Source organism: Macaca fascicularis, chromosome 10 (assembly GCF_037993035.2).
Source record: "Macaca fascicularis isolate 582-1 chromosome 10, T2T-MFA8v1.1".
NCBI lineage: Eukaryota > Metazoa > Chordata > Mammalia > Primates > Cercopithecidae > Macaca > Macaca fascicularis.
The window spans coordinates 15,760,764-15,788,481 of NC_088384.1; the positions used below are offsets into that span (position 1 = coordinate 15,760,764).

At 41.2% G+C, this 27,718-nt stretch overlaps 1 protein-coding gene across 39 annotated transcripts in view; it reads left to right on the top strand.

Moving 5' to 3' along the window:
* RBFOX2 (RNA binding fox-1 homolog 2) overlaps window positions 1-27,718 on the top strand; it is a 296,488-nt gene that overhangs the window by 137,422 nt on the left and 131,348 nt on the right. For 8 of the 39 annotated variants that reach the window (XM_074003861.1, XM_074003871.1, XM_074003870.1 and 5 more), the window contains exon 1: window positions 79-323. The exons of the other annotated variants lie outside the window; for them this stretch is intronic. In XM_074003861.1, coding sequence (XP_073859962.1) covers window positions 309-323 — 15 coding nt within the window. In that variant the 5' untranslated portion in view covers window positions 79-308. Of the gene's footprint in view, window positions 1-78; window positions 324-27,718 lie in introns of those variants that run through there. 39 annotated transcript variants of the gene reach the window in all.

Sequence of the window (27,718 nt, forward strand, 5' to 3'; positions counted from 1 at the left end):
GAGAGAGAGAGAGAGAGAGAGAGAGAAACAGAGAGAGAGGGAGAGAGAGAGGGAGGGACGGAGGGACGGAGGGAGGGTGAGAGGGAGGAGAGAGAACAACAGAACAGTCAGCTGGAGAGGAGGGGGGAGGAGACCAGTCTTTTTTTTTTTTTTTTTTAGGATTTTTTAACTCAAGTGATTTTGGGGGGTTTCTCCCCACCTCAAACCCTTGCCCCCCAGTTCTGGCATCTTCTTTCCTACGGTTCGCTGAAGTGCCTTTTTGCAGTCCAGGATCCACTGACCGCTGAGTTTGAGCAGCCCGATCTGACATGATGTACCTCTGGGTGAGTACAGAGTGCTGTGGGTGAGGGTTTGCACTTGCACATATAAGGAGTGGAAAGCTGCGAGGTTCTGCTGTTGCACAAATGGCCTCCCCATAGAGCACAGACTGCCACATCCCCTTCTGTTCCAAGGTGTTAGGTTTTTAAAACCTAGCAGTGATTGTGACATTGTTTATTTCCTCCCCCTGTGTTACTTATCTTGTCAGACTTAGGTGCAAGGGCTGAACTCCCTGCACAGTACCATCCCCTGGGCTTGGTAGGTTTAGAGAAGGCAAGTGGGGCAGGTGAAGTGAGCTGGTTGCTTCAGGAACTGCAGTCTTCCTGGTGGCTCAGGATCGACTTGTGTTTTGTTTTGGGGGTACTGACCTTCATAAGCCATGTCTTTAGATATTGAGAGCCAATAGGTGGCATGATTATTAATTAGGAATAAGCTTTCATAAGCTTTTATCTATTAATTATTACTATCCTTCACAGTAGTCTTGTGAAGTAGGTCACTCACTACTGTTATTAAAATTGTATGAGGAAAGTAATTAAGTCACAAAGAGTGACTTGCCCATAGTTAGAAATCAAGTCTATAGCAGTTAGAATAGTAATTAATAATCAGACATTATAAAGCATTTTATGTTTGCCAGGAATGTAGTACCTTCTATTATTGTAATTTACCATTAATTGTAGCATTGTAGTTTGGGATGGAGGAAAACTTTCTAGAACTGGAGAAGTTTGTAAATTATGATATGTGACAACTTTTAGAGGAATGTCAGAGGAAATAATACAGAAACTGCTCCCCGCACCCGCCTGCAATTTTTAGTTGTTAAGACAAGAACATCTTATAGTCCATTGCAAAGATGGCAGTATGTCTCTCGAGCAAACAGCTGTTGTGTGTTGCTAAGGGAGCCTACTAGATGTGATGCCCTTGGCTACTAGCCAGCTTTTTGAAAGTTTCCCTTTGCCCTTTGCCCTTCAGCCCAGATGTCTGGAATTGCAGGAACCTACTTGGCTAACGCAGGCTAAATTTATAAATTATCAGAAAGCAAATTTTAACTGCGTTTGGAGAGATGGAGCTTGTTCACAGAAGACGTATATGTATATATGTGTGTGTTGGGAGGGGCTGCTTTTCGTGCTTCTCCCTTCATGTTTGAATATGACCTTGAAATATTATTTTCTCTCCTCTATTGATTTTTTGTGTAGTCTTTGTAAGAGCTCGGAACTTTTCTGACACACTAATGTGCATTGAGTAGTTTTTGCCTCCCTGTAAACTAGTCATCTGTGCAGGCTCTTTGCAGCCTTGTGGGTGGGATTGATCAGCCCTGTTGACCTGAAGGATGGGCTGTTCTGTCTTTTGATTTGTTTGGAAGAGGAGTTATGAAAGGAAGCAAGTTGAATTAATCTCATTTTCACTCACTTATGTTTGATGAAAGCAGACAGTGACAGTCTCCTTAGTTATTTCCTTTGTGTTTACGTTACAGTTATTTGCATATTTATCTCAATTGATTTTTTACTTATTAACCCCGGAATAGAGCTTCTGGCCTGATGCCAGATTGAGATAAAAATATGCCAAGATTACTATACCCCACAACCCTTGGAGCAGCCAGCTGGGGCTTGGGAATCCCCTGGTCACTTTGATCATGTTCTCCCTAATTTGTTTACCACTTTGTGCTATAAAAAATATTTCCTATGTGTGCCATGACACCTGAAGGCTTGGGTAGCACTGCCTAGAGGGCAAAAAGCAGGTCAGCTCTATCTCTTTTACTATTTGTCTCATCTAGCCCAGTGCCTTTGTTTACTTTATTGAGGACGTGCAGAAGGAGCCATAGCGAATAATGCCCAGATACGTAGAAGGAAACCTGGCTGGTCACGCATTCAGTGGGAGGCACAGAGGAGCTGCTGTGGACTAGGAATAGGAGATGAGCGTTTTAGTGGAGGTTTAGCCAGTACCAAGCCATGTGACTTTCGGCAGTCATTTGACTATTTTGAGACTCAGTTTCCACATCCATAAGATGATTGAACTGAACCTCTTCTTATTCTGAAATTCTGTGAAGTGAATTTTATGTAGCAGTAGATATGCCTGAAAAATGTCCAGTTCCACAAGGATGTTTAGGTCCAGGTGAACAGAGAAAACTGTCAAACATACATGTATCACCTCCATTGCTTGCTTGGTTTGGTATCAGTAATGGGTCAAAGGCACCCTTTCTGAGTATTCTAGAAAAATTACTGGACTGTGTTTAGTTGTCAGTACCTCTGAATTGGTGCAGATAGACATTTTTAGGAGTAAAAGTTATAGCTTATCCAGGCATTTTCATTTGTGTAGTTAGATGCAGCTCATTAATTTGCTCCCGTGTGTCTAGAACTCTGAGATAGAATGCTATCTTGTGCTCTCTCTATACTTCTTTGCCAGATTTTCTCCCCGCTTTCCTGTTGAGTCATCCTCTTTTTTAGTGAATTTGGTAGCGTCAGTTGGCAACCTGAGGTGGTGAAAAGAATATGGGTTTCAGAAACTTCACTAGGTCTAAATCCCACCTCTGCCATTTCCAAGTGTTTGACTGTTAACAAGTTACTTAACCTCTCTGAGCCTCAGTTTCATTTGTCATATAGGGAAAATAGTAGCACTCAGGATTGTTGTGAAGATTTGAGATAATCTGTGAAACATACTTAACATGGTGAATGGCCCACAATAGATGCTCGGTAAATAACTAGTACAAGCCAACTTTTTGCTTTGAACATTTGCATAGACAGACTACTCACCATCCCAAGTGTTTTCTCTGTCATGTTGAGGGTATCTTTGAATTCGTATAGGGAGAACTTTGATAAACACAAACTAGTTTTTTGTGAAATATTTTCCTGCTTAATTTGTATGTTAAGTACTCATGGCTTGGGAGCCCTTGTTAAGGTTGCCTCCTGATGGAGAAAATCCCCACTGTTTGTTGTAAACTTTTTTTTTTTTGAGGTATACAGTACTATTAAGCATTCACTGTGTCATTTATTCTCCCTCTGTCATCGCCATCATCAAAAACAGGGAGAGGAAGAGACAGACAGACAGATATGATTCCTGTACTGAGGGAACTTACTTGTTTGATGATTGTATAATTTATATCCAATAAACATAATTATAGACCACTTACTTAAATTACCAGAAAACAGGATATGTTCTCCCTGTCTGAGCAGTCTTAGCTGGACAGGCACCAGGCACTCTCTTATTCATGCTCTATGTGGATGAACTTCTGGATTTTATTTTGAACTGTTGTTTTATCGTAGATCAATTCTGTCTTCTTAATAAATCAGTTCAGCCAACATTTAATGAATGCCCATAATGGGTAGAACCAGCTGTTGCAAATACAAAGATGATTAAAGACATAGTGTGCCCTGGCCGGCCTTAGTGGCTCACACCTGTCATCCCAGCACTTTGGAAGGCCAGGGTGGGCAGATCATGAGGTCAGGAGATCGAGACCATCCTGGCAAACATGGTGAAACCCCATCTCTACTAAAAATACAAAAAATTAGCTGGGCGTGATGGCACGCAACTGTAATCCCAGCTACTCAGGAGGCTGAGGCAGGAGAATCCCTTGAACCCAGGAGGCGGAGGTTGCAGTGAGCTGAGATTGCGCCTCTGCTTTCTAGCCTGGGCAATAGAGCGAAGACATAGTGTGCCCTTAACAAATTTATAACACCATGGCAGAGAATCAGTGTACACAGATAATAATGATTTTTGTACGCTATTCAAATCTGTGTACATAGATAATAATGATTTTTGTATGCTATTCAATTAACACATATAAGTGAAGTTCTTTTATGTGCTATTTCATCCTCACAACATTGCTAAGGACTAAGTATCATTATCTCTATTGTACAGGTGAGGAAAGCAACTATGAGAGAGTATGTGACAAGCAGTAAATGGCAGACCTGGAAACTCAATCTCATCTTTTAAAAACTATGGCTCTTATTTCATTTTACATTAGCTTCTTTTGGGAGAATCTGATTTTTTTTTGTTTTATTTTATTTAAATTTATTTTAAACTATTGAATGATAACATTTAGTCCTCAGTGCACCTGGGTGTTAGCTATTATCTTCATTTTTCAGATGAGAAAGCAGATATTTCAGTAACTTGCAAAGTTATACAGTTTGCAGTTATCAGAGTTAGAATTTGAACTGTGGTTTGTCCATCCCTAAAACTTGCTATACCACAATTAACCTCATTTTGTATTTGTTCAGTGGTGTCCAGTTTATCAGTATAGTAGTCCCCGTTATTCATGGCTTCACTTTCTGTAGCTCTAGTTACCCAAGGTCAATCACTTTCCAAAAGTATTGAGAGAGATAAAGAAACCACATTCATGTAACTTTTATTATAGTATATTCAATTTTGTTATTAGTTATCCTTAATCTCTTACTGTGCCTAATGTACAAATTAAACTTTATCATAGTATATATAGAATTCAGTACTACCCAAAGTTTCAGGCATCTACTTGGGGGTCTTGGAAGATATTTCCCACAGATGAGGGACACTACCTGCACTACCATTCAGCATGGCACAAGGCTAGAGTAGAGAAATGAAAATAAGGAAACCTGAATTCTGCTTTCTTCCCCCTTCGTTACTTGAGACAATTACTTAACTGCATATACCTTGATTTTTCAGGTTATGAAAAAGATGTATTCTTAGGAACATTCATGGAATAATCTTAGAAAAATGCATATCAGCCATTTTAGAAATGAAGTAGCGAGTGACTAGTGGCTTTATCCTAAAACTTGGAAATCACAGACTTTGAGTCAAAAGATACAGTTTTAGGTCTTAGTTGTGCCATTTGTCAGTGTATCATCTTTCTAGCATGTTTCCTAATCTTTAAAATGGGACCAAGAGATTATTGAGATAACCTGTGAAAGTTTCTGGAAGTTCTTTTGTGTGAAACAAAAATAAGGTAACAACACCACCTTATTGTTCAGGTTTCACGTTAGTCATTTAGTGCTTTTTATCACTACTTTGTCACTCTAGTTGCTCTATACAATTAGAGAACTAGACTTAATAGTAAGTTGAATTATCACAAAATGTAGACAACGGCTCAGTTCAGATAACATTTAAGATCAGGCTGAGTTTGGATAACATTTAAGATCAGATACCATGATAGGTATGGTACTTGACAGTGAAAAGCCATTAAAAGATTATAAGTAGGATTGGGAGTAGGGTGAAGTGAAGTTTATAATTAGATTTGTTTTTTAAAAAGATACCTACACAGATTAGAGGAGAGTAAAAGTGCAGAGAGAAGTTAGGTGATTGTCATGTAAGAGTCTGAGTGACAGGGAAGGTCATGCTAGAATGGGCTAGAGGGAAGCGGAGCTGTATTGAGAGATTCAGAAGGTAAAATTGACAGGATGTTGTAATTCAGAAGAGGACCAGGTTTTTGTAGGAGAGAAGATGAAAGGGATCATGGGTTTGGTTTTGGATTTAGTACTTGGGTAACTTTGAGATGTTCAAGAGGAAATATTGCTTACATGGCCACCTAAGTCTGGAAACAGAAGGAAAGATAGAGGCTTTCCTCTATTGTGAGAAGTCTGCATGCCCCAAGCGGGTCTCATAATGGCTTAAAATGATAATGGTCTAGGGAGGAATGTAGAGCAAGAAGAGAAGTTAATGCCTGGAGAAGAATGAATTTTCTTTTCTTTTCCTTTTTGAGACGGAGTCTTGCTCTTTTACCCAACCTGGAGCACAGTGGCATGACCTTGGCTCACTGCACCCTTCGCATCCTGGATTCAAGCGATTCTCCTGCCTCAGCCTTCAAACAGCTGGGATTATAGGCACCCTCACCATGCCTGGCTAATTTTTGTAGTTTTTATGGAGACGGAGTTTCACCATGTTGGCCAGACTGGTCTTGAACTCCCGACTTGTAGAGATCTGCCCGCCTCGGCCTCCCAGAATGCTGGGATTACAGGCCTTAGTCAGTGTGCCTGGCCAAGATTTTCAAAGGAAGCAAGGAACTAGGTTTTGGAGACCTTATTCTTTTTTTTTTTTTTTTTTTTTTTTTTGAGGCGGAGTCTCGCTCTGTCGCCCAGGCTGGAGTGCAGTGGCGCGATCTCGGCTCACTGCAAGCTCCGCCTCCCGGGTTCCCGCCATTCTCCTACCTCAGCCTCCCGAGTAGCTGGGACTACAGGCGCCGCCACCACGCCCGGCTAATTTTTTTGTATTTTTAGTGGAGACGGGGTTTCATTGTGTTAGCCAGGATGGTCTCGATCTCCTGACCTCGTGATCTGCCCGTCTCGGCCTCCCAAAGTGCTGGGATTACAGGCTTGAGCCACCACGCCCGGCCGGAGACCTTATTCTTAAGGAGGAAAACCAGGACATTAGGAAATCAAGATAAGAGATTACGGCAAGGCACTGAAAACCGTCCTTGGGTTTAGCAATATGGAGGTCATTGGTGACTTTAGCAAAGGTTATTTTGGTGGAACGATGAGGGCAGAAGCCTGAGTTTAGCAATATGGAGGTCATTGGTGACTTCAGCCCCCCCTTCCCTTTCTGCCATGAGTGGAGGCAGCCAGAGAACCTCACCAGATGCAGGTGCCAGTGCCACACTTCTTGCACAACCTGCAGAACTGTGAGCCAAATAAACCTCTTTTCTTTATAAATTACACAGCCTCAGGTATTCCTTTATAGCGACATTAAATGGACCAAGACAATAGCCTAGAGCAATGGGCTGTATTGTATAGCCTAGGCATGTAGTAGACTAGACCATCTAGGTTGGTGTAAGCACACTTTGATGTTCTCACACAATGAAATTGCTCAGTGATGCATTTCTCAGAACACATTCCTGTTAAGTGACGCATGACTACTGTATTGCAGATTTGAGGAGTGAAGCAAGGTATAAAATAGTAATCTCAAAAAATGGGGAGTAAATTTACTACAGAGATGAAGTAGGCTTAAGATTTGTGATCATAAATTTGATGTATGTGGTGGCGAGTCAGTTGTGTGAGTTTTATCCAGCGATCTTCTGTTATTTAAATGCAGGAGAGAAGTAAGTACATGGTTGGAGCTACCAAATAAGTTAGAGTAAGGGAAAAGAGGACAAGGAAATTAAGATTTTTTGGAGAAGACTCTGTATAGTATGGGGCCATAGGATCTAAACTGGCTTAGGAGGGAAGTAGAACATGAGAAGGAGTAATAGTGAAAAAGTGGTACGATCAACCTGTAAACTAGAGATCTTAAGGAGGCTGGAGAATTGCCACAGGGGTCAAACTACTATTGTAAGCAAATGCTTGATGGTGTGATAATAGAATACTTGAAATTTTTATAGGTGATGATTGTGTTAGAATATGATGCTAGGTGAATGGCTTTAGGTAAAATGGTGGAAAAATACAGTTGGTGCTAAAGATTTCAACAAGAAGGCCAAAGTGTTGAATCTGTGTGGCTGCTGAAGTTATCAGAGTGATAAGAGTAACAATGGAGATGAAATCAGGGAGCTGTATTTAGCAGGTGATAGGTGCAGTTTGCCTGAAGGGAAGAGAAGTAGTTTGGAAGCAGTATTGGGAAGGAAGGAAGAGGATACCTGGAAGGTCCAAAACTGCATGGTAATGGGGAGTAAGGTGGATGCTTGCCCCTGCTGAGGTATGTGATGGGTAAGAGAAAAGTGTTTACCATAGAAGCAACAGTAATCTCAGGGGCAGTCAGGTTTCCTTCAGATCAAGAGTAAAGAGAATTTCACAGAAGAGAGGTCAAGTATATAGAGGAGTTTACTGAGAATAGCTCATGACTTCCAGGGCGTGGGAGGGCAAGAAAGAGCAGGAGGTGGGATCAGAGAAGGCATAGAGAACAGTTACCATTGTAGTTGTTCAGGTATGAGGTAAAGGGGCCTTGAGGTCAGGGTTTGACAGTGAAAATAAAGATTTTAAGTAGAGAGGAAAGTCTTATGCATGAAAGCTAAAAGATAGTAAGCTTCGGTTATTTAGGAAAGCTGCCTTTACTATTTGTTTTAATGTGACATTTAATGTTAAACAACTATCTCTTTTTGGTCATGTTTCAAACCAGAATATGGAACTTTGTTGTAAAATGTATAAATTAAGGACTAAATTCGGAACCAAGTAAGTAAATACTCATTGTAGATTTTAAATTGTTCGTTTGGAGGAGTAGAAAAGCAGCGTGATCAAAGCACACATATTGACAAGTGGGAAAGGGAGGGTGGAGGATTAAATGCCCAAGATACATTTCCTCTGGTCCTTTTCCCAACAACAACAAAAATCTATTTTAGGAGCTGTAGTCTTACTTCACTAACTCTCTTTTCTCCTTGGTTCTAGAAAACTGTACAGTCATGTACCGCATAAAGACGTTTCAGTTAGCTATGAACCGCATCATTCATCAATACAGTTGAACGCATCAGTCAATGCAGTTCAATCCTACGGTGGTTTCCTAAGAGTGTATAAATAACAATGGTATCTTTACTGTCCCTTTTTCTGTGTTTAGATACATAAATACCATTGTGTTACGATTGCCCACAGTCTAGTATTCAGCAGTCATATGCTGTACATGTTTGTAGCCTAAGAGGAATAGGTCATACATACCGTATAGCCTAGGTGTGTAGTAGGCTATCTGAGTTTATGTAAGTACACTCTATGATGATCTCACAACTATGAAATCACCTAACAACACATTTCACAGGATATGTTCCTGGCATTAAGCAGCACATGACTATATTGCTTTTAAAAGTTGTAATCTAGTTGAAAGCATTGCATTCCTGTTTAGAATTAGTATCTTTTTCTGAATGTGAGAACTTGGTGCTCTGCTTCACAAATTTTTTTTTTTTTAGCATCTTTTACTATTATTAAATAAGAGAACATATGTTACTTGTAATTGAAGGCCAGCATAGACTAGACATTCCACAGATATTGGTTGAGAAGTTAATTGGATATTTTAGGTATAATGAATTGTCTGTGTAGCAAAGTGTTCAACTACAATAATGGGTTTGGGCCAGGTGCGGTGGCTCACACCTGTAATCCCAGCACTTTGGGAGGCGGAGGCAGGCAGATCATGAGGTCAGGAGATCGACACCATCCTAGCTATACGGTGAAACCCTGTCTCTACTAAAAATACAAAAAATTAGCTGGCATGGTGGTGGGCGCCTGTAGTCCCAGCTACTCGGGAGGCTGAGGCAGGAGAATGGCGTGAACCTGGGAGGCGGAGCTTGCAGTGAGCCGAGATTGTGCCACTGCACTCCAGCCTGGGTGACAGAGCAAGACTCCGTCTCAAAAAAAAAAAAATTAGGTTTGGGTTTCAGCTAACCCAAATCTATAGGCTCTGTACTGTCTTAATTGTGTATTAACTTGAATAGTGTTTACTTGCTTGTTTAAATATAGACCATTGATTCAGAGGTTAAATAAATAAAGACCGAGCTTTCATTCCCTAAAATAACTGTCCAATTATTTTTCCTGAGTGTGAGGTGAACCCTTTAATCACTGGCCAGATTCTTGTGTCCATGAAAATCAGGAAACTGACTGTGGTTTCATGGTGTTTCACATCATATGCTAGTTACATTTCTGTCCCTGGCCTAGTCATTAGCCTGCTGTGTATTAGACACATGATCTTTCTGCTCTTGCGTCTCATCTGTAAAATGGGCATGATTATTTCCCAGTAGAATTGTTCAGTATTATTTCTTAGATAAATTGACATCCACATAAAAATATTCTTAATGATCTATTTATTCTGCTTCTTGTACAGTACTTGAAATTGCCAATTAGGTAAAAAAAATTATATTTTTTTTGGCAAGATGGGACTGAAAGTCTCACTAAACAGTACAGTAGATGCCAAAGGCTGGGCAGGGGTGGGGGGACAGAGCACGTGTTGGGAAGATCAATTGTTAATGTGTCTATGTTCTCCTCTGCTATAATTCAGTATTTTTAGATATTTATTTTTATTTTTGTGTTTAATTTTATTAAATTAAGGTTATTAAAAATAAGTTTCTTGGAGTCATTGAAAATCAAAACCATTTTTGCTTGTTGCTCAACAAGTTGCTGTAATATTGGATATCTGCCGATAATATTCAAACTGGAGAAATTTTCAATTGTTAAAGGCAGTTGGGATTGGAAGGGATAAGAAAACAAATTCCCAAGTGCCTCCTATGATAGGATGCTTTCATTACTATTGTCTTGTTTCATCTTACAGCAGGGAAGGAAGATTCAATGTGCAGTCTTGCTTCAGAGTCAGTACTCTTAACCAATACATTGTAATACGTTCAGCTGGTCTATGATAGGCAGCATCTAAGATGGTCCCTGGTAATCACCATCTCCTGATATTCATACCCTGTGTATTCTCTTCCCCTTATAGGCTGGACCTAGTGACTCACTTTGAATGCATAGAATATGGAAAAAGCTATGAGATGTCACTTCCAAGATTTGGTTACAAAGAGACTGTGGCTTTTATCTTGGGTGTTTGCCCTCTCTACCTTTCTCTCAGAGCCCCTACACTGTTAAGTAGCCCTGTGGGAAGGCCCATGAGCCAAAGATGTCTAGGCCTAATAGCTAGTGGCCTGCCAAAAACCGGGTGAGTGAGTTTGGTGGCGGATCCTCGATAGTCAAGCCTTAATGACTGCAGCCGCAGCCAACACCTTGACTGCAGCCTTGTGAGAGTCCTTGAACCAGAGGCACTTAGCTTACCCAGCTGGATTTCTGATCCACATAAACTGAGATAATAAATATTGTTTTAAGCTACTGTGATTGAAAATGAATTGTTACATAGAAATAGATAACTAGGCCAGGTGTGGTGGCTCACGTCTGTAATCTCAGCACATTGTGAGGCCGAGGCAGGTGGATCGCTTGAGCCCAGGAGTTTGAGACCAGCCTGGGCAACATAGCAAAACCCCATCTCTACTAAAAATACAAAAATTAACCGGGCGAGGTGGTGCGCACCTGTAGTCCAGCTACTTGGGAGGCTGAGGTGGGAGAATCACCTGAGCCTGGGAGGTCTAAGCTGCAATAAGCTGAGAGCGAGAACCTGAGCAAGAGAGCAAGACCCTACATCCAAAAAAAAGAGAGAGAACTACAGATTTTGGTACCAATAGTGGGGTGCTTTTTGGTGAACATCTAAACTGTGGGAGTGACTTTGGAACAGGGCAGTGGACTTTTGAGGAGCGTGTTAGTATAAGGTTAGAGTACCTTGAACACAATGTAAAATACAGGACTTTGAGGCGATTGTCACGAGGTCTTAAAGGAAAGAAACTGGAAGAAAGGGGATCCTTGTTATGTAGTGGCTGAAAGTTTAGCCACATTATCGTTTGTAGTTATGGTAAGCAGAAAGTGTGTTTCATGAACTGAGAGAGCTAGCTAAGTAAACTTCTAAGCAAAACATTGCAGATGCCCCCTGGTTCCTTCTTGCTGCTTAACGTATGAGGGGAAATAAATAAATTGAGGGAAGCACTGTTAAAAAAGGAGCCAAAACTTGATGATTTTGAAAATTCTCAGCCTTTCTGGTTGGCAAAGGGTGATGAAATTAAGACATGCCAAAGATCAATTCAAGACCCATTCCAGGGAGAATGGTGGTCTAAAGGTAAAGCGGAGGCTGTGCCTGTAAAGCCTGTTGTTAAGACCTGAGAAGGTAATGCCTTAGGGTACTCTTCAGTCACACTAAAGGCTGTCAGTCAAACAATAGGACTTCTAGCCTTTCTAGCAGGAGCCCAAGGAGAGGTAGAGAAGAGTTCCTCTTGGAGAGATCTATGGGTATAACTTTTGTCTATTGTGGTGAGATTTGCAGGAAATCCACTGTAGCAAGGACTGAACAGGAAAAGAACCAGTACAAAATGAAGAGGCTGTTGGACACCCCTAGCATTCTACTGGCAGGAAGCAGGCTGAGAAAGTGCTCAGCAGCTAACACATGCCACCTTTCGTCAAAAGGGAAAGATGACTCAGAGGTTGGAAGCAGGAGCCTAGAGATGAAGGCAGAAGTCATGGAGAATTCTTTTCCCAGTGTTGAGACTTAATCAAGGAACTTTCAGCATTTGCCCTGCTAGATTTCAGAGTCAATATGGATCATTGACTCCTTTGTGCCCCCTAGTTCCCTGCCTTTCTTTTGTAGAAAAAGTTATGCCATTTAGTGATTGCAAGGATTTTAGAGAACAGAAACCCATAGAGCAAGTGAGAAAGGAGCCCTAATACCATTCTGGGAGCCATCTAGGCTCCCAGAATGCCATGCTGTTGTTAAATTGCTTCTTTTGGCTTTTGTTTACAGGTCATAAGTACCAGATGATATGTGCAAAACTGAAGCAATCAGGAGAGGATTTCCCACCTCCATATTTACCCACTTTCTCTCATCAGTATCAGTAAACTGTCCCTTCACCCATGAAGCATTTGCCTTCCTATATAAGGTGAACCCTCCAGTTGTACACTAGGTCCTATCTCTGCTAGTGTGTTTAGGACATGGATCCAGCAATTCTCTCCCCTCTCTCTGGGATCATCAAGTTTTCTATCTTTATTGGCTTAGTCCTGTCAGCATACAGTTAAGCTGTTCTTTCGCTTACTTAAAAATAATACTCTTGACCTCACTTTGTCAGCAACTGCTGAATTTCTTTTCCTTTAAAGCAAAACTCAATAGAGTTGTTTATATTTGATTATATCAGTTCTCCTCTCAAACCCAGGCAACCAGGTTTTTATTGCAGCCACACCACTGAAAGGGCTCTTGTCCAAGTTGCCCAGTAACTTCCATGCTGCTAAATCTAGTGGTCTGGTCTCAGCCCTCATCTTACTTAACCTATCTGTAGAATATTCTATCACTGATCACTTCGTTCTCTAATTCACTTTCTTGGGTACTTGACTTCCAGGACATCATACTTTCCTGATTTTCTTCCCACCTCATTAAAAGTTTGTACTCAGTTTTAAAGTTGTAATATTTTGAGCCAAGTCTTTTGACCTCTTCTTGATTCTCTTTCATCCACTCTCATGGCTTCAGTTCTCAACTAACCAGGAAAGTTGTACCAGCTGGGGCCAATGGACCCTTTCCTTTTTTTTTTTTTTTTTCTTTAACATATATTAAGTTTTCTTTTCCTTTCTTTTTTCTTTCTTTCTTTCGTTCGTTCGTTTGTTTTTTTTTTTTTTTTTGAGATGGCATCTCACTCTGTTGTCCAGGCTGGAGTGCAGTGGCATGATCTTGGCTCACTGCAACCTCTGCCTCCCAGGTTCAAGCATTTCTCCTGTCTCAGCCTCCTGAGGAGCTGGGACTACAGGTGCACGCCCCCACACCTGGCTATTTTTACATTTTTATTAGAGACGGGGTTTCACTGTATTGGCCAGGCTGGTCTCGAACTCCTGACCTCATGATCCGCCCGCCTTGGCCTCCCAAGGGATTATAGGCGTGAGCCACTGTGCCTGGTCCTAAGTTTTCTTATAACTAAGAAATAAGAATAAAGGGATAGTGAAAAAACAACTGCATTGGAAATTTAAAAAAATTTTTTTCTTTCTTATTTTTTTGGAGACAGAGTCTTACTCTGTTGCCCAGGCTGGAGTGCAGTGGTGCGATCACAGCTCGCTACAGTCTCAATCTCCAAAATTTAAGCTATCCTCCTTCCTTAGCATCTCAAGTAGCTGAGTGGGACTACAGCTGTGTGCCACCACACCTGGCTCGTTTTTGTATTTTTGTTTTTTTTTTTTGTAGCGACAAGTCTGTGGCTGTGTTGCCCAGGCTGGTCTTGAATGCCTGACCTCAAGTGATCTTCCCACTTCAGCTTCCCAAAGTGCTGAGATTACAGGTGTGAGCCACCATGCCTGACCAAAGTTTCATGCAACTAATTCGATATTACCCCTACAATAACTATGAATCACATTTGAACGCTGTCTATATCTTTTAGTCCTTTTTATAATATCTCGTGGTTTTTGTCCTTTTTGCCTCTCCTTCCTTTCTTCCCTCCCTCCCTTCTTTCCATGGCTGGGAATAGTTAAAAAGTAAAAGTTGCTGAAAAGTCAGAATGTTTCAAGATGTAGGAAAAATAAAGATCTTCTAAAATTCCACAATGAATCTTAAATTTATAAAAGGGTCCAAGGAACACATACATTATTACAAGATAAAATAGTTTATTTTTAAAGTAGCAGTTTTATTTTGCGGTTTTCTTTTTGGAATACCTCTAAGAAAGTAAAGTCATAAAGTATAAATTCTTACAAGTGGAACTGAACTGCTCAAAAAGAAAAGTTGGGCCCAGTGGACTCTGATGATATACTAGGTGTTAAATTCTGTCTGTTCTTGACTCTCAAATGTATACCTCTAGCTAGACCTCTCTCTAGAAGCTCATTTCTAACTGCCTACTTGACATTTCCATCTGTAATATAATACTTACCTCAAACTTGACATGTCCAAAGCCGAATTCCTGGCCTTTACTTGCCTTCCTCTGCCCTCAGACTTGCTAAACCCACAGTTTTCTTCTTCTCAGATAATGACATCTTTCTGTTACTTGAGCCAAGAAAACCTTAGTCATCCTGGACTCTTTCTCCCTTACTCCAGTCCTGTTAATTAGCAAATCCTTTAGGTTCTGCCTTTCAAAAATAACCTAAATTCAATCCGTTTTTACTAACTTTTCTTCTTTTGTTTTGTTTTTTTTAGACAGAGTCTCGCTCTGTCGACCAGGCTGCAGTGCAGTGGCATGATCTCGCTCACTGCAACCTCCGCGTCTCAGGTTCAAGTGATTCTTATGTGTCAGCCACCTGAGTAGCTGGGATTATAGGTATGCGCCACCACGCCTAGCTAATTTTTATATTTTTAGTAGAGACGGGGTTTCGCCTTGTTGGCCATGCTGGTCTCGAATTCCTGGCCTCAAGTGATCCACCCACCGTGGCCTCTCAAAGTGCTGGGATTATAGATGTGAGCTGCCGTGCTCATCCTACTAGCTCTGCTACTTCTGTCCTGGTTCTGTATTCCATCTTCTCTTGCCCAGATTTTTATAATAGTCTGCTACCTGGTCTCCCTATCTCCACTATTGACGCTGAAGAATTTATCACAGCATCTGACATAATCCTTTGAAAATATAAATCTGAGCATGCACCAAATCCACTGATGTGTTTCACTCAGAAGAAAAGCTAGAGTCTCCACAAAGCTCCAGTCAAGCCTACTCCTGGGTACTTGTTTGACTTTCATCTCCTCATGTTCTCATTCCTCACTCTCCTTCAGCTACTTAGGCCTTTTGGCTGTTCCTCAAATTTGCCAGGCACTTTGCACAGCTGTTCCATGGTATTCATGAGGGAGTTGGTTCCAGGGCCTCTTAAAGATACCAAATCCGTAGATGCTCGAGTCCCTGATAGAAAATAGTGTGGCATTTGCATATAACCTACACATATTCTCCTGTATACTTTAAATCATCTCTGGAGTATTTATAATACCTAATGAGTGTAAATTCTGTGTAAATAACTGTTAAATTGTTTCTGGAACACCATTCACCATTCATAGTGACAAGGAAAAAAAGATGGTACATATTCAGTACGGATTATTCCCCCTGCCCCAAATATTTCCCATCCATGGTTGGTTGAATCCAGGGATGCAGAACCCACAAATATGGAGGGCTTACTGTACTTGTTTCTTCTGCCTGTAATGCTTTTCTCCAAATATACCCGTGTCTTCCTCCTGGCCTTCAAATTTTTCCTCAAATGTTACCTATTCAATAAGGCCTTTTGAAAGCCATTTTACTTTAAATTTTCCATAGCGTTTATCTTCCAAATATTATAAAAACAGGCCAGGTGGCCAGGCACGCTGGCTCATGCCTGTAATCCCAGCACTTTGGGAGGCTGAGGCAGGCAGATCACGAGATCAGGAGATAGAGACCATCCTGGCTAACACGGTGAAACCCTGTCTCTACTAAAAATACAAAAAATTAGCTGGGTGTGGTGGCGGGTGCCTGTAGTCCCAGCCACTCTGGAGGCTGAGGCAGGAGAATGGCGTGAACCCGGGAGGTGGAACTTGCAGTGAACCGAGATCGCGCCACTGCACTCCAGCCTCAGGGACAGAGTGAGACTCCGTCTCAAAAAAAAAATAAAAAAAAAAATAAAAAAACAGGCCGATAATCCCAAGACTTTGGGAGGCCAAGGTAGGAGGAACTCCTTGAGGCCAGGAGTTCAAGACCAGCCTGGGCAACATAGTGGGATCCCATCTCTACAAAAGCAAGTTTAAAATTTAGCCAGGGATGGTGGCACACACCTGTAGTCCTAGCTACTCGGGAGATGGCATGCATCTGTAGTCCTGGCTACTTGGAGGCTGAGACAAGAGGATTGCTTGAGCTCAGGAGGTCAAAGCTGTGATGAGCTCTGATTGTGCCACTGCACTCCATCATGGGTGACGGAGTGAGACGTTGCATCTTTATTATTTTATTTTATTTTATTATTTATTTAGATGGAGTTTCACTCTTGTCGCCCAGGCTGGAGTGCAATGACATGATCTTGGCTCACTGCAACCATCACCTCCTGGGTTCAAGCGATTCTCCAGCGTCAGCCTCCTGAGTATCTGGGTTTAAAGTTGCACACCACCATGCTCGGCTAATTTTTTTGTATTTTTAGTAAAGACAGGGTTTCACCATGTTGGCCAGTGTGGTCTTGAAACTCTTGACCTCAGGTGATCCGCCCACCTCGGCCTCCCGCAGTGCTGGGATTACAGGAGTGAGCCACTGAGCCGGGCCTGAGACCCTGTATCTTTAAAAACAAAACACACTCTGTGTGTGTGTGTGTGTGTGTGTGTGTGTGTGTGTGTGTGTGTGTGGAGTAAGGATATGTATGTAAAATAAAAACTTTTTTCTTGCCCGTCTCCTCCTTTAGAGATTTTTGTCTGGTTTATTCACTGCTGTATCTTCAGTGTCTAGAATGATGACTGGTATTCAATAAATATTTGTCAAATTCCAGAATTTTTTTTACCTGTGATTTTTTTCAGTAACGGAATACTTTGTAACTATAGAATTTATAGTGGTAGAACTCTAGTTGACATCAGCCATTCTCTGTCACATCGCAGGGACCAGTGCTTTGTGTTATTGAGGCAGTAGTGCTTTAATGGCACCAAATTATTTTGGGACCAAATTAACTGGGTCCAAATCTGGTTCTGATGCATTCTGTTTGAATGACATTGGATAAATTACCATGCTTTCTCATCTATAAAATGAGAGTAACATAATATCTATCACAGAGGGTTGTTTTGAGCCATATCAAGCTCTCAGGACAGTTCCTGGTGCATAGTAGATGTTCAGTATATGTTAGTTATGAGTGTTACTGTTCCAGACCCATCCCAGCAGTTCTGAGTCCGTTGTACTCCTGAGTGGCAGTACTGAGAACTGATTCAGGGCCTCCTCCTTATCACCAAGTCTCTTTCTCCTTTAAAAATACCATGGGTGTGTTAGGCCCTCCTTTCTACCCTTCACCTCCAGCTCTCTCTTCTACTGTTTAATCTTTACTTACACTGATAGCATTCTTTTGTATATCCACATTTCCCCCTCTTTCTTTTCTCTTCCTTTCTCCCTTTCCTTTTAGCAAGTATTTATTAAGCATTATTTTTTCCTCCCCCATTCTGTTCTAAATCTTGCTGTGTTTCTTTTTCCTTATCTTCATGTCTTTGTTTCATTATCAAATAAAAAATTACCTAACGTATGGTTGATTGATGAGAATTATATTTGTATCAGGGAAAATGGGAGTGCTGTAGGTGTTGAAATAAAATTGAAATTATTTTTTAAAAAGTTGCACCAGTGACTAAAACCCTTGAAAGCACTCCTACTCCTTCCTCTAAATCTCTACAGAAGTCTATACTTTCTTAGTCAGGGATTAAATTTGTCTTCTACCAACCAATGTGCAAGGTGATTTGGGGGAAAAGTGTCTCTTACTTAATTACATTGGCATTATTTGTAATTTTCTACTATTTTAGCTATCTTGTTTTTTTGTTTATTTTTATTTCAGATGGATAGTAGTTCAGGTACATTCCTGGTACAGTGTGCTCGAATGTTTTCCCCGTGATTACTAGGCTCTTGTGATATCTGGTCTAGAAACACAGCCATCATTTATAAATCTGCGTGTGTGTGTGTGTGTGTGTGTGTGTGTGTGTGTGTGTGTGTTTCTTTTAGTGGGAGAATATGATCAGAGTTCTAAAAAACTGAAATAAAAAGGTATTTTTAGAATATGACTTATTTTGTAAATTTTAGATAGATTATATAATGACTATAATATCCTTTTCAGAGCAGAGGAAGTGAACCCATTTAGGCATCCATTTAAAGGAGTTTTATTTTGAGGCTTTAAGGGTCTTTCATCTGTAAGATGAGCTATAGTACTGCCTATTATATATTACCGAATAAATGTTACAAGGAAAACAGTACTCTTTTTGCTGCCTTTTCTTGGTATAAACTTTTTTCCAGGCACATTTCAGTAACAAAGACCACTAAAGTGCTACTTAATGTAATCCCAGTTACTTGGGAGGTTGAGGCAGGAGCCTTGAGCCTGGGAGGTGGAGGTTGCAGAGAGCCAAGATCGTGCCACTGCACTCTAGCCTGCGTGACAGAGCAAGACTCCATCTCAAAAAAAAAAAAAGAAAAACAAAAAAACAAATTTAAAAAATGCTACTTAAAAGTACCCCCCGCAATATTTATAAGTTCTGGGTTCATATTTCTTTTTCTAGTACATATTTAGCACGTTCATTAATCAGTTATTAAGGCCATGCTATTTGCCAGCGATTTGGGTAATGAACAGTACTATAAGACACAATTGAAAGTATTAGATTTCTACCTTTGTTTATTGGTGATTTGCATTTTTTCAGTAACTTTCATTATCCTTTGAATTCTTAAGATTTGCCTCTTTGACTTAAGAAGTAAACTCAATTTTAACTATAGCTTTCAAAATTTACATTAGAATTGGGCAATAAAGCTTTATTTATTTGTTTATTTATTTTACTATTTCACAAAACAAAATATAGTAGCTTTCTTAAAATTTGTTAGTTAAAAATTTATCTTTGTTTTCCCAATAAAATGTAAAATTTAATATGTGATGGCTAAACTCCTAGGGGGATAAGGAGGGGATAGGAGAATAGGCAGGTTGGAACAGGGTAGTCGGGACTTGTCCAGATTCTTATGTGGTAATCTATATATTTACCATATGGGCTACAAGACACATACACACACACACACACACACACACACATACACACACACACACACACACACACCCCCTTGTGAGCATTTATTAATTCACAGTTGATGGTGCATAGTTTGGGGAGTGGGTAAAGGATATGTTACTTTTGTAAGTACAGAATCGATTCTGACCACTCACTCATTGAATGAAAGTTTGAGTTTCTACTACCTGTAGGTACCTTTGGGGAAGCTTTAGAAATGTAATCTGAAATTTTGCCTAAACTAAGCCTAGCCAGAGGCTCAGTGGCCCCCTTTCCATTCTCTAATAGAAAAGTAAAGAGGGAGTGAGTACAAATCGCCATTAAACAAAAGTAATACTTATATTTTAGGTTTATTAAATAGTTAAGTATATGTATTTAATAGTTAATTATAAACTGTTTAATAAACCTAAAATATAAATATTACCTCACTCCCTCTTTCCTTTTCTGTTTCTTTTCCTTTTGAATGCCAGAAGACTTTAATGCTTGTTATCTTAGTCTGCTAGGGCTGCTATCACAAATTACTACAGTCTGGGTGGCTCAACCAACAGAAAATTGATCTTGGAAGTCCAAGACCAAGGACCCAGCAAGGCAGATTTCATTCTGAAGCCTCCTCTCGTGGCTTGTAGGTGGCTGCCATCTAGTCTTGTGTTCACACAGCCTCTTTTTTGTGCATAGGGATAGAGGAGTGGGGAGGGGAGCAAGCTCTCTGGTGTCTCTTATAAGGACAATGATTCTATTGGAGCAGCGCCAGTACCCTGTCACCCCCACCTTACTTAACATTAATTATTTCCTTAGAAGCCCCATGTCCTAATACAGCTACAGGGGTCGGCTGGGGCAGGGAGTGAGTTAGGGCCTCAACATAGGAACTTGGAGTTGGGGGGACACAAACACTTGGTCTGTAACACTTGTCTTTTTAATTCATAAAAATATTTTGAGTATTTACTCTGTGTTAATCATCTTGGTAGACTTGCTACTATGTAGCTGTGCAAACTCAAGGAAATTACCTAACCTCATTAGGCCACAATTCATTTATCAGTCAGTCAGAGATGTTGAACCCATTAATAGCTATGATGCATTCCAGCTTAATCACTGTTACTTCCATGTTCATTTCTTCCCCTTATTTGCCTCTCTCCCTAAGATTTTCTTCGCTCCTTAAGATATTTAGGATGGTTTATGTCAAATTTCCTCTGTTTTTGCGCATCTTTCTTTTTCTTTCATTCTGTTCCTTTATGTTTTTTATGTCTCACGTTATGTTTTCTGCCTCCATCCACCCCTTTCCTTAATTGGACATGTTTCGACAACTTGTAAGTTTATTGGATTTATTAGCTCTTTAAAAATTTAGGAGGTAGATGGAATTTTTTTTTCCCTGCTCGGCATACTGAAAACCTTTAAATTAAACTTACTCTAGGTAAATTGCTTTGTACCTTTTACATTGCCTTGTACATGCTTTTCATTATTGCATGTTTGGTTGCTTTTCCTGTAGTCTACTGCCTTTTGCTAGACAGGTTTCCTCACAGCATTATTTCTTAGAATTGTGAGGAGGCTAGTGATACTGCTTTTCATGTATGCCTTTACTAAAGCATCTAATTCATCATATGGGCAGTTAATAAGGATGAATCAATGAGATGACAGTCATGTATTTTTTACTCTTCAGGGAAAGAAAGACCTTGTGCTATCCCTTCTAATTTCTCCCTTTTGATCTGTGACATTTGGAAGTAGTTATGGTCGGGTGCCATGGCTCACTCCTTTAATCCCACCACTCTGGGAGGTGGGCGGAGCACTTGAGGCCAGGAGTTCGAGACCAACCTGGGCAATATGGAGAAACCCCGCTTCTACTAAAAGTAACAAAAAAAATTAGCTGGGCGTGGTGGCACACGTCTGTAATCCCAGCTGCATGAGAGGCTGAGGCATGATAACCATTTCAACCAGGGAGGCAGAAGTTGCAGTGAGCCAAGATCCTGCCACTGCACTCCAACCTAGGCAACAGAGTGAGACTTTTATCTAGTTGTTCTGCAGTCTCAGTGGCAGTGACTTTTCTCCTTTTGTGAAGATCAACAACAAACTATGGAGTTGACTCAGGATGTAAAAAATTGGGGTGACATGCATGGGAGACTGCGTTGGTGCTAACATTTGCATGACTGATTGAGAAAATTTGTCAGAAACATTGTCATTAGTACTGTTGTAGGAACTATGCTATGAGTGGGGTGAAGTGTTGCCTTAGCATTAGTATAAATCCTTAGCCTGATGGGCATAGTCTTAAGAAGCAACCTATTCAGGGTCGGCCGTGGTGGCCTATAACCTCAGCACTTTGGGAGGCAGGTGGATCACTTGAAGTCAGGAGCTTGAGACCAGCCTGACCAACATGGCAAGACCCTGTTTCTACAAAAAATACAAAAATCAGCTGGGCGTGGTGGTGCACACCTGTAATCCCAGATACTTGGGAGGCCAAGGCATGAGAATTGCTTGAACCGGGGAGGTGGAGGTTGCAGTGAGCCGAGATCACGCCGCTGCACTAGATGACAGAGCGAGACTGTGTCAGGGAAAAAAAAAAAAAAAATTCGGTAACAAATTTTGCAATTTAAAGCTGTTTCTTTTAGAATTAAAAATCTGTAATCCCTACAGTGTGGTAATGGGTATTGAGATAATGGTGGCGATAATTATAAAGTTGCTGATTATCAGCTGATTTTTGAATGTCTACTCTTTGCCGGGCTTAATACTGGTATGGGAGGGGGTCAGGGATGTGCTGGGTAAAGAAAGGCAGCCCCTGGCCAGGGCTCCACTCCTATGGACCTAGGTGAGCAGAGGCACTCCAGCTTTCACGCCCAAATGTTGCATTTTTCAAGACCATCCTGGCCTGCCATGTGCCCCATCCTGGGCCTATGAAAACCCGAGACCCTAGCGGGCAGACATACAGGCAGCCAGACATCAAGAGGAGCATACCAGCGGAAGAAGACACAAGCAGCTGGACGGTAGGAGGACGTCAAGTGAGCAAGCCGGCAGAAGAGCACGCCGACAGACGTCAGCATGCTGGCAGGCCATTGACTGGTGGGACAAGGCAGAGTTTGTCTGGGGCAGTCAGAGTAGAGCCGGGGCCGCTGAGCGATGGAACTCCAGGGGAAAACCATCTCCCTTCTGGCTCCCACATTGGCAGAAAAATCCTTCCACTCAATAAAACTTTGCACTCACTCTCCAAGTCCACGTGTGATCCGATTCTTCCAGTACACCAAGGCAAGAACCCGGGATACAGAAAGCCCTCTGTCCTTGCAACAAGGTAGCGGGTCTAATTGAGCTGCTTAGCACAAGCCGCCTATAGATGGCAAACTAAAAGAGCACCCCATAACACATGCCCACTGAGGCTTCAGGAACTGTAAACACTCACCCCTAGACACTGCCATGGAGTCGGAGCCCACAACCTGCCCGTCTGTATACTCCCCTAGAGGGCAGAATACAGTATACAAGGAAATGCCTGTCCTTGAGCAGTGGAGCACTGAAGAAGCAAGCCACAGCCGCATTGCTCGCTCTGCGAGGGGGACAAGGGAACCTTTCCTGTTTCAATACCAAGCATTTTACAGTCATTAACATGTCAAATTCTAAGAGCAACCCCACTAATGGACAAGCCATTCTAGCTATGTAAACTCTTCAAAGGCAGCACTTAGTACAGTGCTGGACACTTGTCAGGATTTGGTGGACGTTGAACTGATTTGAACTCTAGCATCATCTTGCTTAAAATTGTCATTCTCTGCCTACCCTTGCCCTGCCCAGCTATGGATACAGAGGTTTTACAAATTTGAATCTCTCTGCTCTGAATTAAGAGAGTTTATCTGACCTTATGTTAAGGAGCTTGCCTCCCCAGTAGTCACCTGGTTTTTCAAATAATTTTATGCCTCATTACCCATGTGCCAGGGATTAAACATTACCCTTATTAGATTGCCTAGTCTACTCACCTGGTCTTCTTGCCATGGTGCGTGGTGGCACTCTAGTTTCTCTTGGAACCTGAGCCAACTCTGAACTCCAATTCAGCTAGCAAAGGACTCCCTCGGCCATTTTTTGCCAGTGCCTCTTTTGAGCTTACTGGATCCCAGTTCCTTTTTTCTTGCTTCGAGTGTGAGAGTATTCCTTCCCATGTGGCTAGGAAAAGTGAGACCATGCCTTGTCATCTTACACCAAAGCCCTTGATTAAGAACAGCTCAGATTAAGCTAGTCTGATATATTCTTAAGACCTGACCACTTGGATCTTGACCTCCATCTGCAGCACCTATGTCTTTTCCCAGTTTCTTCCTTGACCAGCGTTTATTTTAGTTTCATAATTTCTGTGCCCAAGACTTCACCATTTCCCTGTATTTCCATTGTTGCATGTTGAGGTTATGCAGTCTGAAGCTCCTCTGAACTGTTGTTCAGAATGCCTTACCTTCTGCCTCGGACCTTCAGAGCTTCCTAGTTTTCTCTATTCCCTTCTCTTACCTTCACATTTCTTTTGTTCCCCTTTCCTCCAACCATAGAGTACATATTACTTGGGAAAACCCGGTTATGCATTTTAGAGCGTAGGTCTTGGAAACATGGTTATGCACTGTCAAAGTTTAGTTTCCGTTCATCTGTCTCTCCCCAGGTAATTAGCACAAATGAAAATGGTGACCTTTTAGAATATCTTTCAAGGGAGGTAGCCAACATACCAACCCAGGATATTGCTGAGTAGGAGCCAGCTGGCATGAAGAAGCAAGGACAAGAGTAAACCTTTAAAGTGGGCAGTTTCAAAAGTGTGGAACTAAATGGAAGCAAGAAAAGCGAGGGGAGTGGGGATGTGGCGCTGATTCTAATGTGGCAAAGATTTTAAAATAATACAAAGGCAATCTGGAATACATTGAGAGCCCCAGTGAGTTGTTTTCTTTAAATTTCATGTCATGTGTAGTCATGTTTCTCAATGGACAAATGTTTGGTGGACCAAATGACATTTTTTACTCATCCCTGAGTAAAAAGTCCAAGGAATATAGTTCATTGGACTGCTGCTTGTTGTCTCCAAACAGATCTTGAAAGTTTAAATGACTGGGAGTCAGAACCTAAAAATATAATATACCCCACTGTTTTGGCAGGAAATTGAGACCTGCTTTTATCAGCCACTTATCCAGAAAGCATATGTTCTGTATAAATCAGGCCAAATCTATATTGTCTGCAAGTACTCTTGCAATATAGTTGATGTTCATAATGTGATCCAGATATTTTCAGTATACTTCTGTGTATTTTATTGATTCTCACATATGACTGTTCTTATTTATTTGTTTGTTTATTTATTTTTTGAGACAGAGTCTAGCTCTGTTGCCCAGGCTGGAGTGCAGTGGCGCCATCTCAGTTCACTGCTATCTCCGCCTCCTGAGTTTAAGCAGTTCTCCTGCCTCAGCCTCCCGAGTAGCTGGGATTACAGACGCCTGCCACCATGCCCAACTAATTTTTGTATTTTTAGTAGAGACAGGGTTTCACTCTGTTGGCTAGGCTGGTCTCGAACTCCTGACCTTGTGATCTGCCTGCTTCTGCCTCCCAAAGTGCTGGGATTGCAAGCTTGAACTACCGCGCCCAACCATTACCATTTTTAAATAGAAACTCCTGGGCCTCCTGCGTTCCAATGTTATTGTTTCTCTAATGACACAGCAGTAGCTGCAAACCCCTTTTCTGTTATACTTTTTCTTTTGCATGTAGACTACTATTTTGAACCTTTTGAAAGGGCCTTGCCACAAAAGTCCATATTTACATTCTGTATGTTTAGAGACATGATCTCCATCAGAAGTGAGAGGGAGGTATAAATCAGAATTCAGTGTTAGAGTAAGAGACTGAACAGTTCAAAAAAGTTTAAACCTCTAACTCATAATAAACATTTCAGAGAATAGGTTGTACGTGCTATTCTGGGTTGATTAAAGTTTCAGAAGATAAAAGTAAGTATGATAAAGGTTTTTAAAATGGTTAAAAAACACAGGTTTAGAGTCTCTAATTTTCTCGCAGTGACTAAAAGAATTTCCACTTTGGTAAGTCTGCAGTAGAAGTATGTCATTAGAGCATATTCAGACTAAAGATGTGAGATGACTTGAGGAAAATTTGGACATAAGGGGCAATATATTCTTGACCAAGATTTTCTCTTGAGGACTTGAACCAGATTAGCTTAAACAACTGTTTCAAGAAAAAACGACATCAACAACAGGCTCACGCCTATAATCCCAGCGCTTTGAGAGGCCGAAGTGGGAAGATCGCTTGAGGCCAGGAGTTCCAGACAAGCTTGGACAACATATTGAGACGCTGTCTCTACAATTTTTTTTGGTCAGGCATTGGCTGGGTGTGGTGGCTCATGCCTGTAATCCCAGCGTTTTGGAGGCTGAGGCAGGCAGATCACTTGAGGTCAGGAGTTCCAGACCAGCCAGGACATGGTGAAATCCTGTCTTTACTAAAAATACAAAAATTAGCTGGGTGTGGTGGTGGGTGCCTGTAATCCCAGCTCCTCGGGAGGCTGAGGCAGAGAATCGCCTGAACCCAGGAAGCAGGTTGCAGTGAGCCGAGATCACGCCACGACAAACAACAAAACGCCACAGACGTCTTTCTTAGTGAACTAGCCCACTTAGTAAGACAGTTGGAATGTGTTGGAGCTGGAGTGTTTTCTTGTTCAGTTGGGGTGGGGTAGCCTGGGAATTGGATCTCTGGCCTAGCTCTTAGTAGAAAAAGGGATTGAGGTTTTTATGAAAGCAGGTGAGGGTTAGAAATGAAGGTAAAGCCCTTTAACCAAAGGAAAACATTCAAAAGAGGAAGGATTAGGAAGTAGACTTGGGAGAAATACCTAAACTAGAAGTAATGATCGGCAAGAAAAGATAGGTGTGTTTAAATGGAACAATACCTTAAAGAAGGAATTGTCTCATGACCTTGTTAATGTTCTGGCCTGTTGTTTCTTAATCTTTACTTTGAGTCTTGAACATCATTGAGAATTTAATGAAAGCTCTGGACTAGGTCCCCAGAACAGTGTACGTATTTATTTACAACATTTTGCAACACAGTTTTCAGGAGATCATGAGCCTTGTGAAACACAACCATGTTAAGAATACATTAACTAGTGCCCATACTTAGTAGAAACTTGGTACCACAGGAAGTATTTGGAGGCTAAAAAATGAATTGATTAATGTTGTTTAACATATGGATGAAGAATGGATTAAATTCAAGGCGGAAACATTGTGTGCATTAGAGCTGTACCCTGTGTCAGAAGATAATATAATCTGGATTTTAAGGAACTTAATTTCTTTTCAAGTCTCTTTATTCAGCACATTTTGAAAATTGAAGATTATTGATACAGCTGATGTATGAGATACGTTACTTAATGGAGTGGACAGAAGATCCTGGAAAATCAGCTGCGTTCCAGGCTTTGTCATTCACTGTGACTCTGGACAGGTCACTTATCCTGTTGTATTAAAGGATACTGCCAGCAAACTGAATTGCAGGGTGTGAAAACAACAAATAAAAATTGCTTCAAGTCACATAATTTCCACACTAAAGCCACAGGTAATGTAGAACTGCAAGACAGGGAATCAAGACCAGAGAAGCTACTGTGAAATACAGCAACTGTGGTTAAGGAAGAGATAGCAGGCTGGATCTGGGCAGTTGTTTGGAGTGAGGGCTGAATGTGTAAGAAAAACTAGAGCCAAAGTGGGCTTACTTACTGGGACTGGGTAAAAACTGAAAGGAGAGGTCAGGCAATATTGAAGATTCGTGGGCCAGAGTGTAGAATTCAAGAAGACCATCTAGGCAGGTGGATTTTGAGGCAGAGGCAAATACTCCAGGCAGTGTTTCAGGAAAAGATTCTTGGGTGAGAGGCCTGAGTACTAAAGGATCAAAGCCTCTCCTACATAGTTTTGGATACCATTTATTCCTTCAATTATTTTCTTTTATTCAGCAAACATAGTGTGCAACATTGTGCAAACACGCTATGGACCAAACACTGTTGTAAGTGATGAGGACACAAAGCAGGCTTGATTTGGATGCTGATTGCATGCACTGCTTTATCACAAAGCTACTTTTATATGTTTCTGGTGAAGGTAGGAACGAATGCCTTAACTCAGTAGCTCCGTAACTTGTCACAGAGTGTGAATGAGACAGCTTGGCTTGAATGAAAGGAAGGAGAGACCAGGACAATTCCTGATAACAAATAAAACAGTATTCCTTCCTGCCCTCACAAAATATTTTAGAACTTAGGGATTGGTATTCCTAAATTCTGTTGTTGTGGGTAGTGAATAATATACTTGCTAATGCTGTTTCATAAGGAGCATGGTTTTGATTATCTCTTTCTTAGTAATCATGTACATATTATGCACTT